This window comes from Nomascus leucogenys, chromosome 19, assembly GCF_006542625.1.
Source record: "Nomascus leucogenys isolate Asia chromosome 19, Asia_NLE_v1, whole genome shotgun sequence".
Classification (NCBI taxonomy): Eukaryota; Metazoa; Chordata; class Mammalia; order Primates; family Hylobatidae; genus Nomascus; species Nomascus leucogenys.
In genome coordinates this window covers 74,529,087-74,544,779 of record NC_044399.1, presented here as the reverse complement: position 1 = coordinate 74,544,779, position 15,693 = coordinate 74,529,087, and the positions used below count along the sequence as shown (strand labels likewise).

General features: G+C 42.3%; 1 protein-coding gene across 6 annotated transcripts in view; it reads left to right on the top strand.

Annotated features, from left to right (window-relative positions):
- The window catches only part of RAP1GAP2 (RAP1 GTPase activating protein 2), a 267,223-nt gene that overhangs the window by 198,688 nt on the left and 52,842 nt on the right, over positions 1–15,693 (top strand). For all 6 annotated transcript variants that reach the window (XM_030799615.1, XM_030799613.1, XM_030799614.1 and 3 more), the window contains 2 exons: positions 13,470–13,548; positions 14,423–14,476. In XM_030799615.1, the coding sequence (XP_030655475.1) occupies positions 13,470–13,548; positions 14,423–14,476 (133 nt within the window). The remainder of the gene's footprint in view (positions 1–13,469; positions 13,549–14,422; positions 14,477–15,693) is intronic.

The window sequence follows — 15,693 nt, the reverse complement described above, 5'->3', positions numbered from 1 at the left end:
TTGCAGGGCATAGAAGACTCAATTAAATAGCAAGAGCCAATTTTCTGAGAGGTTAATACCTGGGTCTCCATCTCCAAATAGGGTTTCCAGCTAGTTGAACCTCTGTGAAGAAAATTGCTACCTTAATACAAATCAGACCAAGATTGGGTAGGATTTTTGAATAAGATGACAACGGAATACAAAGATCTAACCCCCTTTTTCTAATACTGTTCCTACATTAGGACTGGAAATGCTGCTTCAGGGCTGGAAGCTAAGAAAGATGCCAGGCACACAACACGTACTTTGATGGTTTTTTGTTTTTGTTTTGTAATCTGTGGGGCAGTTAGGACTAAAAGTAGGTGAATATTGAGAGTTGAACCCCAGTTTCTCTTCCTTAGAAAGCAGTGTTGTGGCCAGGCATGGTGGCTCACGCCTGTAATCCCAGCACTTTGGGAGGTCAAGGTGGATGGATCACGAGGTCAGGAGATCAAGACCATCCTGGCTAAGATGGTGAAACCCTGTCTCTACTAAAAATACAAAAAAAAAAAAAAAATTAGCCAGGCATGGTGGTGGGCGCCTGTAGTCCCAGCTACTCAGGAGGTTGAGGCAGGAGAATCACCTGAACCCGGGAAGCGGAGTTGCAATGAGCCGGGATCGTGCCACTGCACTCCAGCCTGGGTGACTCTGTCTCAACAACAACAATGACAACAGCAACAACAAAAAAAACAACAACAAGAAAGCAATGTCGCGTGGGAATATATGAAGTTGGAGATTCTGGAAGAGTCCTGTCCTCTTTAGGAGTGAGAGTGAGCCCTGGAATAGACAGGAATCTTTCCACATAGAATTACTTTTGTTGTTGTGGGTCAACAGCATTGAAATCAATGCCCCAGGAAGCCCAAGGGCAAGCTCCAATGTGGCTCTCCCAGATAGAAAGCTAGTGGGTAGGGTGGTGACGAGAAGCCGTACACCAGCGCGGAAGTTGGGCAGTCACATCATGTACTTGGAGTGATTGCCAGGCCAAATTGGAAACCAGACATAAAAACTGGCTCCATGGTTTAGCAGCTTTGCCAAACACAAAGAAGAAATTATCCAGAGATGAAATTCCCCTGCTGGCAGTGACTACTGTCCAAACTTCTTCCTCATTCCCCATAGGCTTCTGGATTTTTTAATTGATGTCCCAAATTTATAACAAGCAGCTCTCCAGTCTAAGTTCTAAGTATTCTAACAGCCTGTGTGTGCCATGAGAGTGGCCAAGAAGAATCTACCCACAGTTTGGAGACAACAAGCCTGTGTAGATTTCTTCTGTTTCAAGTTTGGATATAAAGAAGATGAAATTTTATGGGTTTGTAAAAGAAGAGATTCTGCCTCTAAAGAAGCATAAACTAGTTAGAGAATAACAGAGTTTTGAAAAGTATTTACTTTTACAGAAAGCCAGGTGAATTTGAGAGATTTATTAACTTTGAATTTTCCACAAACCTCTAGAAAAAATACACACTAAGAAAGAAAAGATAGAGTGAGCCAACAGAACGGGAGGAAACAGTTGCTGGTTAAATTAGGGAGATAATAAAATAAAAATGGCCAAAAAGAATTTTAAATAGTATATGAAGCAGTACAAAGCAGAATCTACTTTGTAGAAAATCCAGTTATTAATATGGGGAACAAGCTTAAGAAACTCTCACATAATTCAAAGGAAACACAACTTTAAAATGATGAGTGAGGTGATGATGAATATGGAGGGTAGTGAGCAGGAATTACATGTATGGATAATTGATGTTGTTAAGCTTATTGAAGATTAAATCTGAAAATCAAAATGACTCACCCGTTACCAGACAAAATCAATGAATGGAAACTAATCACTGGATGTACTTTGATGAAAATTTAGTATTTCATAGATATAAAGTTACTAGTAGTAGAATGGAAGCATTCCAAATAGTAAAAGAAGACAAAGAAAACACACGTAGAAAAAGAAAATAAAGGAATAATAGATAAATATGATAGAAGTGTGTGTACATATGCGATGATAATAAATCTAAATGAGTTAAATTTGATTGTTAAACAACAAAGATTCTCAGTTTGGGTCATCTCTCCAAAAAACCTACACAAATTGATCTATATTTTATTAAAGAAAGTAACTCAGAATATTTGAAAATTGTTAAGAAAAAAATTAGAAAAGTCAAATACAAAAAGAAAGCAGGATTGGCAATATTAATATAGAAACGTAGAATTTAAGGCAAAAAAGCAATCAGTGTGATAAAGAGGGCTATTATCCATCTTTTCATAAAAGGTAAAATCAATGATATTTTATATTGTCAATAGTATATATTATAACAGTATATGTATATGTTCACATGTATGTAATGATTATGGAAAAATTCACAGAATATAATTGTAATGGTAGATTTTTAACACACATCACTTGACATATCAATACTAGAGTTAGAAATTATATTTATTCATCTCATTAATATCAATTATATACATACTTTTCTTTATATATATATTGCTTTTATATATATATATATTTATATATCTGTTTCTGTATCTAACTATCAGACTTTGATCCTCTAACAGATTTTGCTTCTTTTCAATTGCCTTTGGAATATTTACACAAATTGATTGCATAGTAGATCAGTGGTTTTCTGTGGACCTGCTACATCAGAATCATTTTGGATCTTTAAAACAAAGTAAAGCAAAGGAAAAACAAACAAAAAAACCCAACAAACAAAAACCAAAACCTAGACTTCCGGGCTCCAACCCAACCATTTGAAACACACACACACACACACACACACACACACACACACACAAAATAAATAAGATATGTAAAGATGTGTAAATGTATATATTCCTTTTTTCTTTTTTTTTTTTTTTTTTTTTTTGAGATGGAGTCTTGCTCTGTTGCCCGGGATGGAGTGCAGTGGTGCAATCTTGGTTTATTGCAACCTCCACCTCCCAGGTTCAAGTGATTGTCCTGTCTCAGCCTCCCAAGTAGCTGGGACTATAGGCGCATGCCACCACGCCTGGCTAATTTTTTTGTATTTTCAGTGGAGACGGGGTTTCGCTGTGTTGGCCAGGCTTGTCCCGAACTCCTGACATCAGGTGATCCGTCCGCCTCTGCCTCCCAAAGTGCTGGGATTACAGGCGTGAGTCACCACGTCTAGCCTAAAAATATATATTCTTATTTCCTTCCTTATTTCCACAGTATTCTGTAGAATTCTGTAACTTGCTTCTCTTAACAATATATCTTAGAGATTTTTCCATATTAGCATATAGAGAATGTCTTAATTTATTTTACTGCTGGATAGTATTCCATTGCATGGATGTGAAATAATTTATTTAATACATCCCCTGGGCCGGGCATGGTGGCTCACGCCTGTAATCTCAGCACTTTGGGAGGCCGAAGCAGATGGATCACCTGAGGTCAGGAGTTCAAGACCAGCCTGGCTAACGTGGCAAAACCCTGTCTCTACTAAAAATATAAAAATTAGCTGGGCGTGGTGATGTGCACCTGTAACCCTAGCTACTCGGGAGGCTGAGGCAGGAGAATCACTTGAACCCGGGAGATGGAGGTTGCAGTGAGCCGAGATGGCGCCACTGCACTTCAGCCCGGGCGACAGAGCGAGACTCTGTCTCAAAAATAATAATAATAATACGTACCTTGTTAATGACCATTGCCACTATTTTGGTAACACAAAAATGATTAAATGAATAGCCTTGTGCAGACTCAGTTTTTATGGATTATGATAGTTTCTCAGATGAGATAGCTAGGTTAAAATATAAATACATTTGTATTTTGATAGATAACGTTAAATTGCCCTTTGTAGGGGCTGTATAAATTCGAACTTTCACCAGCAATGTATCAAAGTGCTTCTTATTCCAAAGCCTCTTCAGTAGAATGTATTGTCAAACACTCGGATTTTTGCCAGTCTGATAGATGAGAATAGTATTTAGTGTTGTTCAAATTTATAATCTTTTTTTTTTTTCCTTTGAGACGAAGTCTCGCTCTGCACTCCCAGGCTGGAGTGCAGTGGCACGATCTCGGCTCACTGCAAGCTCCGCCTCCCAGGTTCCCACCATTCTCCTGCCTCAGCCTCCTGAGTAGCTGGGACTGCAGGCGCCTGCAACCACGCCCAGCTAATGTTTTGTATTTTTACTAGAGACGGGGTTTCACCGTTTTACTCAGGATGGTCTCGATCTCCTGACCTCGTGATCCGCCCGCCTCGGCCTCCCAAAGTGCTGGGATTACAGGTGTGAGCCACAGCGCCCGGCCCAAATTTATAATCTTAATATGAATCATGTTGGACATCTCTTTATATATTTAACAACCGCTTCTATTTATTTGCTATGAACTGTTTATAAGCTTTGCTTCTTTTTAAATTGGGCTGTTATTTAAGATTCCATTTTTTAAAATCTTGGCTAGGCACAGTGGCTCATGCCTATAATCTTAGGACTTTGGGAGGCTGAGGCAGGAGGATCACTTGAGCCCAGGAGTTCAAGACCAGCCTGGGCAACGTAGGGTGAACCCATCTCTTAAAAAAAAAAATTAGCTGGGTGAAGTGGCACACACCTGTGGTCCCAGCTACTCAGGAGGCTGAGGCAGGAGGATTGCTTGAGCCTGGGAAGTCGAGGCTACAATGAGCCATGATTGTGCCACTGCACTGCAGCCTGGGTGACAGAACAAGACCCTGTTTTTAAATAAATTAAATCAATCAATCAATCAGTCAACCTATGTAACTAACTTACTTGTAGGTAATTATCGATAGCAGCTATAATTAGGAACTTCTGAACCACGAAGTAAATTTAAATACATTTCAAAGAGCAAGCTCGCTGCTGGATGTATTCACTTACAATTTGATGATAAAACTAGCAATTAATAACAAAATAATGATTTAAAAAACCCACTAAACCACTCAGAAGTAAACAATCCCAATACTTTCTTAAGTAGCTTTTGGGCTGCAGTTACGGAATATTTATAAAGTAATGACATTTATAATATTATACATAAAACCTATGGGTTGTATTCAAAACAATACTTAGAAGAAAATTCATTACCATAAATGGTTTCCTATTAAATAAGAAAAAAACTGGCAGGTGTGTTGGCTCATGCTTCTAATCCCAGCATTTTGGGAGGCTGAGGCAGGAGGGTCACAGGAGTTCGAGACCAGCCTGGACAATAGAATGGACCTCATCTTTACAAAAATAAAAATAATAATAATACAGTAAAATAAAAATAAGAGTAATATTTGCGGGTTGTTATTATTGTTAGCAACTTCTCCGTGTCTCATTTTCCTCATCTGTGAAATGATGATAGTAGCATGTACCTTTAAATTATTGCGTGCTTACGTGTCCTGGTGAGTGAGGACCTTACATACTGCAGCTGCTCAGTAATGGTGGCTATTATTTTTGTCAATATTGTTACCTAAAGAAAGCCAGAGGAAGGAATTCACAAAGATTAAAGCAGAAATAAATAAACTAGAAATAAAAAGAATTTGAGACTTGATAAACCTAGGTTTCTTTTGGAAGAAGCAATAAGATAGGTAACTAGCTAGTCGAATATAGATGAGAAGAGAAAATAAGAATATACAAAATTAGTCATAAAAAGATGCATGACCACAGATGTGAAGAAGATTAAATGATTACTAATGGATGCTGTGTTCAACTCATGCTATTAAATTGCTTCTGTTTCTAATTTTATTTGAAATTTTATTTGAAACAGATGCCTTCCTAGGAAAGTATGCCAAACGTAACTTAAGATGAGGTAAAAAAGAAACCTGAACAAACCAGTAACTGTGGAAGAAATTGAAAAAGTTCTCAAAGAATTCTCTCTTCAAATGTTTCTAGATCTAGATGGTCTTGCAGGAAGGTGTTTTAAACTTTAAAGGACCAGATTTTATGTTATTTAAACTGTTCAAGAGGAACGAAAAAAATATGGAAAGCTTCTCAATTAATTTAATAATGCTTAAAAGAGCTTTATGGGCTGGGCGCAGTGGCTCATGCCTGTAATCCCAGCACTTTGGGAAGCCAGGGCGAGTGGATCACCTGAGGTCAGGACCAGCCTGGCCAACATGGTGAAACCCCGTCTCTACTAATAATACAAAAAAATTAGCCGAGCATTGTGGTGCACACCTGTAATCGCAGTGAGCCGAGATTGTGCCATTGCACTTCCAGCCTGGGTGACAAGAGTGAAATTCCTTCTCAAAAAAAAAACAAAAAAAAAGATCTTTTTGAAAAAAAATCAGTCAAATGAGATGCAAAAAAAAAAAAGGTAGGGGCCAATATTCCTTATGAATATAGAAATCAATGTTCTAAATAAAATAGCAGCCCCAGAAACTCAAATCTAAATAGACTAATAAGAGCAATTCACTATAGCCAAGAAAGAGTTATTTTACCAATGCAGAATGGTTAATATTAGGAAATTCATTCAGTGTTTGTTTACCCAAGGCTTAATATATGCCAGACTTTGTCTGGTTGTAGAGATACTGTGAGGAATGAGTTCTTGTTACTTGCCCATAGAAGGCATTCTGTCCAAATGCACTGCATTTTAGAGATTCTTGTTTCTGTCCTCGGTCTTACTCATCTTCTTCTTAGGGACATGGATCATTATAGGCTAGTGGGGGTGATGGGAGACGTAGGTGATGAGGGAGAACTGAAGGCAATGTGGAGGGTGTGTCTGAGTGTGTGTAGGGTTGATAAATGATGCTAGAGAAGTCAGAAAAGGCTAGATCCTGTACCAATGATGTTTAGGAGCTCGGATTTTATCCTAAGAGTCATAGGAGAGGTACTGAAGGGAGAAGGTCATGATCAGATTTGCACAGTAGAATGATCACTCTGGCGCCGGGCGTGGTGGCTCACGCCTGTAATCCCAGCACTTTGGGTGGCCAAGGCAGGTGGATCACCTGAGGTCAGGAGTTCGAGACCAGGCTGGCCAATGTGGTGAAACCCCGTGTCTACTAAAAATACAAAAACCAGCCAGGCATGGTGGGTGCCTGTAATCCCAGCTACACAGGAGGCTGAGGCAGGAGAATCGCTTGAACCTGGGAGGTGGAGATTGTAGTAAGCCAAGATCACACCACTGCAATCCAGCGTGGGCGACAAGAGCAAGACTCCGTCTCAACAAACAAAAGAAAAACAGTAAAATTGTTGGAACTCAAGAAATAATTATAGAAATAAACTTAACACATGGGATAAAATCTAGTCTGTTTAAATAATGAATTTATGAATTGGAAGATAGACCCAAGGAATTCCTCCAGAACACAGCACAGATCAAGAGATAAAGAATATGAAAAAGAAGATATGTGGACAATAGACTGGGAGGCCCCAGCATTTGTCACAAAGACGTTCTAGAAGGAAAGAATAAACTAGTGAACAAATATCCAAAAAAGTATTAGCTGAGAATGTTTCAGAATTGAAGAAAGCACACACCATGCTGCTGAAAGTGATTTAAAAACAAAACAAAACAATACTTCTAGACATGCTGAAGTGAAACATCAGAAATAAAAGATTTTAAAAATTTAAAAGAATTTTAAAACCTGTCTGAGGATACAGACAAGATAATCTATGATCTAATGAGAACTAGGCTGAAAATAGATTTCTCCCTATCCATGATAGTTGTTAAAGACAATCGGGCAGTATCTTTCAAGTGTTTAAAAAAAGAAAGACGGAAAATAACCCTTAACCTAAAATTCTATACCTAGAAAAGCCAAAGACAAAATAAAACTGCTGGCCGGGCGCAGTGGCTCACGCTTATAATCCCAGCACTTTGGGAGGCTGAGGCAGGCGGATCACGAGGTCAGGAGATCGAGACCACGGTGAAACCCCATCTCTACTAAAAATACAAAAAATGCCGGGCGCGGTGGCTCACGCTTGTAATCCCAGCACTTTGGGAGGCCGAGGCGGGCGGATCACGAGATCGGGAGATCGAGACCACGGTGAAACCCCGTCTCTACTAAAAATACAAAAAATTAGCTGGGTGCAGTGGCGGGCGCCTGTAGTCCCAGCTACTCGGAGAGGCTGAGGCAGGAGAATGGCGTGAACCCGGGAGGCGGAGCTTGCAGTGAGCCATTGCACTACTGCACTCCGGCATGGGCGACAGAGCAAAACTCCATCTCAAGAAAAAACAAAAAAAAAAAACCAAAAAAAAAGCTGCTTTCAGACATAAAAAAGTGAAGGGAGTGTCCCACTCGGGCTCTTTCTGAAAGAATTACTGAAGGATACACTTCAGTCAAAAGAAAAGAAAAAAAACCAGAAAAGATTTAATTAGAAAGTGACAAGAAATAGATAAAGTATGTTGATAAATTTAATTACTGATGGTAAAAATTGGTTTTTTTCTGCATGTTTAAAAGGAGGCTTGAACTAAATTTATAAACAAAAGTAGCAAGGACAATGGGAAGGAAAAAATGTTCAGTAGATAAAAGCATACTCTGTTGTTGCTTATTTATGCCCCTCAGGAGAGAGAATACAATCTTAGAGTTTGATGAAAAAAATGTAAATAGGTGTATTGGAAGATACAGAAATACAGTCTATGGCAAAATTAGTAGGAGGTAAAAAGAGGATTAACGAAAAGAAAGCAAAAAACAAAAAATCAATTGAAGGTAGGAAAGGAAGAGAAAAAAAGGAAAGAAAACACAGGGAACAGAAAATATAAAATGATGGTTTAGAAATAATTTCAGGCCAGCCATGGTGGCTCACGCCTGTAATCCCAGCACTTTGGGAAGCCAAGGTGGGTGGATCACCTCAGGTCAGGAGTTTGAGACTACCCTGGTCAACATGGCGAAACCCCATTTCTACTGAAAATACAAAAAATTAGCTGTGCATGGTGGCGTGTGACTGTAATCCCAGCTACTCAGGAGGCTGAGGCAGGAGAATCACTTGAACCTGGGAGGTCGAGGTTGCAGTGAGCCGAAATCACACCACTATACTCCAGCCTGGGTGACAGAGCAAGACTGCGTCTCAAAAAAAAAAAAAAAAGAAAAAGTTTCAAATATGATAGTAATTGCAACAAGTATAAATAGATTAAATTAGCCTATTACAATACCAGCCTATCAGATTGAATTAAAAATATAGCTATATTCTGCTTATAAGAGACATACCTAAAGAAAAATGGTGTGGAAAGATTTAAAATAAAGGAATGGAAAAAGATACGCTGGGAAAGTACCATGAAAGTTGGCATAGCAATAGTAATATCAGACAAAATAGAATTTCAGGACAAAAAGACTGGGGATAATGTACTCCTTTGTAACCTGGAGTACTTCTTCCCCACTCCTGATGTTTCCTGTGGCTAGAGGGAATACTTTGGTGTAACACCCGGGCTCTCTTCGCCCTCCCTGATGGGCATGTTTGGGAGCAGGAACTCACCTGTGTAGCTGTGTGTTCCTTCCCCCTTTTCCTCTTGGACCGAGCTGCCCTGAGGGTGGTCTCCTGTGCAGTAAGGTCTCACCTGAGCAGCTCCATGGGAGGGGCTTGCCCCTGGCCCGTACTGCCTGTGACTGGGTGGGTAAGTTGGGCTGATTCTGGTATTTAGTTAGACCCGTTTCATCTTCACACTAAGCTGTGTGCTCCCACGTGGTGGAGTGATTTTGACTCCGAACACCTTACTCTGTTGTTTGTTTGCTTTTGAATTTGTTCAGAAACTGGGAAGGGAAAGAGTCCTTTTTCTAGGTCCCCCAGAGGCCTTGGCCTACGTAATAATAAAGAGGGCACGTTCTGTTCTTCATCACCCTGATGTTCCGTGAACATGCTCTGTTCACCCAGAATATCTTAACAGTCATTAACTTGTACTTAATAACACGGTCTTGAATTTTAAAAAGCAAAACTGAAAGAAATAGAAGGAGAAGTAAACACGCAATTATAGGGGGAGATTTTGACAACATTGCTGAGAAACCAGTGGATCGAGCAGGCAAAACATTGTGAGGCTATGAAAGACTTGAACGACACAGTTAACAAAGTTGATCGTGGCTAACGTATTCCTGCTCTTAACAAAAGAAAAAAATACATTTTTTCAAGCTCACTTGGAGTGGCAAAAAGTAAAAGTCCATGTATTAAAGTCAACAAATTTCAAATAATATCATTTAGATTATGTTCCTTGAATATAAGACAAATTATCAACAATTAAAATACTGGAGGGAAAAAAATCTCATATTTGGAAAGTTAAAAACTTTAAAAAGTAATGGACTAAAGAAGAAATCACAAAAGAACTGACAAAATATTTAGAACTAAATGACAGTGAAAATACTATGTATCAAATTGTGTGGGCTGCAGTTAAAATGGTATTTAGAGAGAGATGTATAGTTCTAAATGCACTTTAAAAAAAGATTAAATGAGTAAGTATGTAGGTCAGGAAGTTGGAAAAAGAGTAGTAGAAAAACTCTGAAGAAAATAGAAGGAAGGAAATAAAAAAGGCAAGAACAGACTAGTGAAATAGGAAGCAAAAATAATAAAGGATAGAGATGGTAAAAGAAAAAACTCAGTCCTACTAGATCTTACTAGTCTTTGAAAAGACTAGTAAGATCGATAAACCTCCAGCTAAAACTGATAAGGGAAAACAAGGAAGAGATACAAACAGGCCAGGTGCGGTGGCTCACGCCTGTAATCCCAGCACTTTGGGAGGCTGAGGCGGGTGGATCACCTGAGGTCAGAAGTTCGAGACCAGCCTGGCCAACATGGTGAAATCCTGTCTCTACTAAAAATCCAAAAAAATTAGTCAGGTGAGTTGGCGGGCACCTATAACTCCAGCTACTCGGGAGGCGGAGGCAGGAGAATCACTTGAACCTGGGAGGCAAAGGTTGCAGTGAGCCGAGATCCAGCGTGGGCAACAAGAGTGAAACTCCATCTCAAAAAAAAAAAAAAGAGAACAAAAGATACAAATAGTATTACAGCAGTAAAGGTGAGGATACAATTAGAAACAGAGATGAAGTCTTCAGAGAATAACAAAAACAACTTTGTATCAATGTACTTAATGAGTGCTTTTATATAAACATATAAATTACCAAAATTGACTCAATAAGGAGTAGAAAACCTAAACATTCACCACTAAAGAATTTGAATTAGTACCCAAAAGTATCCTCCTATAAAAACAGCAGGCCCAGAGATATCACAGACTAGTTTTAGCAAACCTTTAAGGAATGAGAAAATCTCTTTATTATACAAACTATTTCAAAGGATCAGGCTGGGCATGGTGGCTCACGTCTGTAATCCCAGCACTTTGGGAGGCTAAGGTGGGTGGATCACTTGAGGTCAGGAGTTCGAGACCAACCTGGCCGACATGGTGAAACCTTGTCTCTACTAAAAATATAAAAATTAGCTGGGCGTAGTGGCGCATGCCTGTAATCCCAGCTACTCGGGAGGCTGAGGCAGGAGAATTGCTTGAACCCGGGAGGTGGAGGTTGCAGTGAGCTGAGATTGTACCACCGCACTCCAGCCTGGGCAACAGAATGAGAGACTCCGTCTTAAAAAAAAAAAAAAAAAAGGATGAGAAGCTACCCAGCAATTTTATAAGACTGGAATAACACCTTGATATCAAAACCTGGCAAGGGAAGCACAAGAAAATAAAAAATAGGCCAGTGTTGCTTTTGAACAGAGCTGTGAAAATCTAGATAAAATACAGTAGTCTCCTCATATTCGTGGTGGAAATATTCCAAGACCCCCAGTGATGCCCGAAATGTCAGATAGTCCCAAACCTGATTGCGGTCAACGGAAACACATCTGTTTATATCTTTCACCCACACGTGTCATCCTCTTTTCATCTTAACTAAGCATTTATGCACTGTGTCCATAACTTTTGCAGTTTGAGGTGCAACAGCAAAACTAGCAATAGTTTCTTTTTCCTTCTTCACAATTTCACACATAGAAAATTCATCTGTACCATGGATCTCAGGAACCTTAGCATAGAATTTTTTTCTTTCCTTATTAAGAACTTTCACCTTTTGACTTAAAGGAGGCACTTAACAGTTTCTCTCTGTCATATCCGAAGTGCCAGCCTCACTCATGGGCCTTGCACTTTGGGGCCATTATTGGTATGATAAGGGTGAGGGTGGCTTGAACACAGGTGGTGAGATACTGTAACAGTCCCTCCGATCACTGAGAAGGCTGCTAAGTGACTGATGGGTAGGGAGCATGTGGGGCGTGGATACGCTGGACAAAGGGAGAATTCATGTCCCAGGTGGATGGAGTGGGATGGTGGAAGATTTCATCATGCTATTCAGGACAGCACAAAATTGAAAACTTATGAATTATTTCTGGAATTTTCCATTTATTTTTTTTTGGCCGTGGTTGACTGCTGGTAACTGAAACTGGGGAAAGCAAAACCGTGGATAAGGGGGACTGCTGTATTAATAAATTGACTTTGGCCAGGTATGGTGGCTCACCCCTGTAATCCCAGCACTTTGGGAGGCAGAGGCGGGTAGATCACCTGAGGTCAGGAATTCGGGACCAGCCTGGCCAACATAGTGAAACCCCGTCTCTGCTAAATAAAAAATTAGCCAGGCATGGTAGCGGGCACCAGTAATCCCAGCTACTTGGGAGCCTAAGGCGGTGGAATATCTTGAAACCGGGAGGCAGAGGTTGCAGTGAGCCAGGATCGTGCCATTGCACTCCAGCCTGGGCAACAAGAGCGAAACTCTGTCTCAAATAAATAAATAAATAAATAGGCAACAAGAGCGAAACTCTGTCTCAAATAGATAAATAAATAAAAATAAAAAAAATAAATTCAGGATATTAAAAATAATATGTCAGAAGTAAGTGGAGTTTTACCCATGGAATCAAAAAATGGCTCAACAGAAATGTAATTCACCAGGTCAACAGATTAAAAACCATATGGTTATCTCCTCAGATGCAGAAAATCATTCAGTAAAATCCAGCATTTTCATAATGTGCTAAATGAATCAGGGGATCAGGCTAAATTTAGACTCTTATGGTGAATCCCTTTATGAAGCAGATTCCATCCCATTTATATTTTGAGTAAACCCAGATTTTGAAATACTAGGTTTTCTTTTCATAAAGGTTTAATTTCATGACAAAACCCAAATATATCCAGAAGCTGTGCTCAGTTCTTTGGGAGAACACAGAAACCTCCAAACAAACCAAAAAATAACGGCGTCCTTATTTGCATTTCCCGTGTTTCAGTGGCAGACAGATATATCAGGCTTGTTCTGTGTTTTTGTTTTTTTTTTTTAAATGGAGTCTTGCTGTGTCGCTCAGGCTGGAGTGCAGTGGCGCGATCTTGGCTCACTGCAACCCCCGCTTCCCGGGTTCAAGCGATTCTCCTGCCTCAGCCTCCCAAGTAGCTGGGATTATAGGCATCCACCACCACGCCTGGCTAATTTTTTTGTATTTTTAGTAGAGACGGGGTTTCACCACGTTGGACAGGCTGGTCTTGAACTCCTCAAGTGATCCGCCCTCCTTGACCTCCCAAAGTGCTGGGATGACAGGCACGAGCCCCCGCGCCCTCACTGACTGTTCCTTAGGGATGCCCTTTTTTCTCCCGTCTTGTGCAGGTCCAAACTGAAGACGGTACATGAGCAGATCCCCTTGGGTGGACTGAGCAAGCTTCCCAGTGTCCCGCAGATTGCAAAGGTGAGAAACCAACCTGTGAGAGATGGTGGCTTCCTCTCTCAGCCCAGGGCTGGCCTCTGGAGTGGGGGTGCAGGCGTATCCTGGAGTGGGGGTGCAGGCGTATCCTGGAGTGGGGGTGCAGGCGTATCCTGGGTAGGCTCAGCCCTTAGAGAAGGGGAGGCCGCTTTACTCTTCGGCCCTTGACTGCACTGATGGGGGTCCGGGAGGGCTGTGGGCAGATGCCTCTGTGTTTCCTACGCCCTCCATGGCTCATCCTTGTTGCCGAGGCTGCTTAGGAACAGTATCCTCCATGGTCTCTACTTCCAGGTAGTTCACAGCTAGTTTGGGAGGTGAGAGAAGTAGAAAGACGGGGCTGGATGTGCTGAGTGCTTCCGTGGAGGGGTGGGGATGGGGTGGCCAGGGGAACCTTCACAGCAGAGGAGAGCCTGAGTCGGGCTGAAGGGTGATCCAGATTGAGCATCCCCCTTGAGTAAGGAGCCTGTGAACCTGGGGACTGAGTTAGCAAAGTGGGGTGAGCAAGAGAGTCAGCTGGGTTGGTTGGACCCTCACTCTGGGAGGGAGCAGCAATGTCGCAGAATTGTGCTGGATACCTTTGGTGGCACTTGTGGGCTGGATAGTTTTTGGCCTTGTCTTCAGGCCAGAACGGTGACGAGCCTCAGGCTTTGTCTAACCCCTTCCCACGCTTTATCAGCAAACCCCAGAAAGGGCAGTTGACTTGCCTGGGCGCGTGTCAGTGAGCAGCAGTCGGAATCCCAGCCCAGGCCTCCTGACCCGCGTGCCTCACCTCCCATGCTGCGTTGTCGAGGTGGGCAGAGGAGCCCAGATGTCCTCTACAGGTGTCATCCCTGACCTGCGTGTTCTTCTCCCTTCTCAGGCTCTCTGTGACGATGCAGTGGGACTGAGATTCAACCCTGTCCTGTACCCCAAGGTGAGGACCTTCGTGCCTCCCAACATAGGGGCCCTGCAGCTCGGCAAGGATTTGCACACCTGTGGCTCTTTGGGGAGTTCTCTGCATCATAGTGGGGTTTCGTGGGGTCTCCATAATAAGCTTCCATGTCTCCCTCTCTCCCTGCCCACTCTCCCTGCCCACCCCTTCACAAACTGGTCCTCTGAGAACCCATCCTCAGCCATGCCTAGGTCTCCAGTCCATTTGAATTGGTCCCCAGGCTGCTGTGAAGGTGACAGAGGGTAGCAGTGTTGCAGCTTCTCCACCACACCTCAGCGGTACCTCCCTGAGGCCAGTGCTGGAGGGGGACGTGACTCTGTAGCTGGGGGCTGGTGCAGATCCCGTCTGCTGTCACAGAGGGGCGGGAAGTACAGCAGGCAGACACTCACCGAGAAGAGAAAGGCCAGACAGCCGCCCCCGCCATTGCCCGTGTTACTGCAGCTCTCAGGCTGTATAAGCCTCTGCTGCCTTCATTTATAAACCGGCTGGTTTTCTGATACCAGTTTTCTTTGAATTGGCCTGATACCCCAGTTCTGATATGGGGGTGTGAGTGGGAAGAAGAGCAATCATAATAAACCCACTGAGGAATAATTATGGCAGGAGAGGACTGAAGTCACCCACGGACAGTGAATTGCTTGAAATTGGCCACAGGAAAAGACCCAGTGCATCGACTGCCTCTTCATGGACCGGCAGGCTCTGGAGAAGGACAAGGGAAGCAGAGCTGTGCTTCTGAGCTTCTGCCATGGGTCACGCTGCAGCGGCTGAGGCCTGCTGGGGCCGGCTCTGTCTACCCTCTTGAGTCCCAACTCTGACAACCAGGACCCGTGAGGTGAAATGTCTGGTGAGGAAGAGAGGCCCCATCCCAGCGGAGACAATCCAGAATCCCCTGGAACAAACACTTTTTTTGAGACTGAGTCTCGCTCTGTCACCCAGGCTGGAGTGCAGTGGCGCGATCTTGGCTCATCGCAACCTGCACCTCCCGGGTTTAAGCAATTCTCCTGCCTCAGCCTCCCAAGTAGCTGGGACTACAGGCGAGCGCTACCATGCCCAGCTAATTTTTGTATTTTTAGTAGAGACGGGCGTTTCACCGTGTTGGCTAGGCTGGTCTCGAACTGACCTCAGGTGATTCACCCTCCTCGGCCTCCCAAAGTGCTGGGATTACAGGGCGTGAGCCACCACGCCCGGCTGGAACAAACACT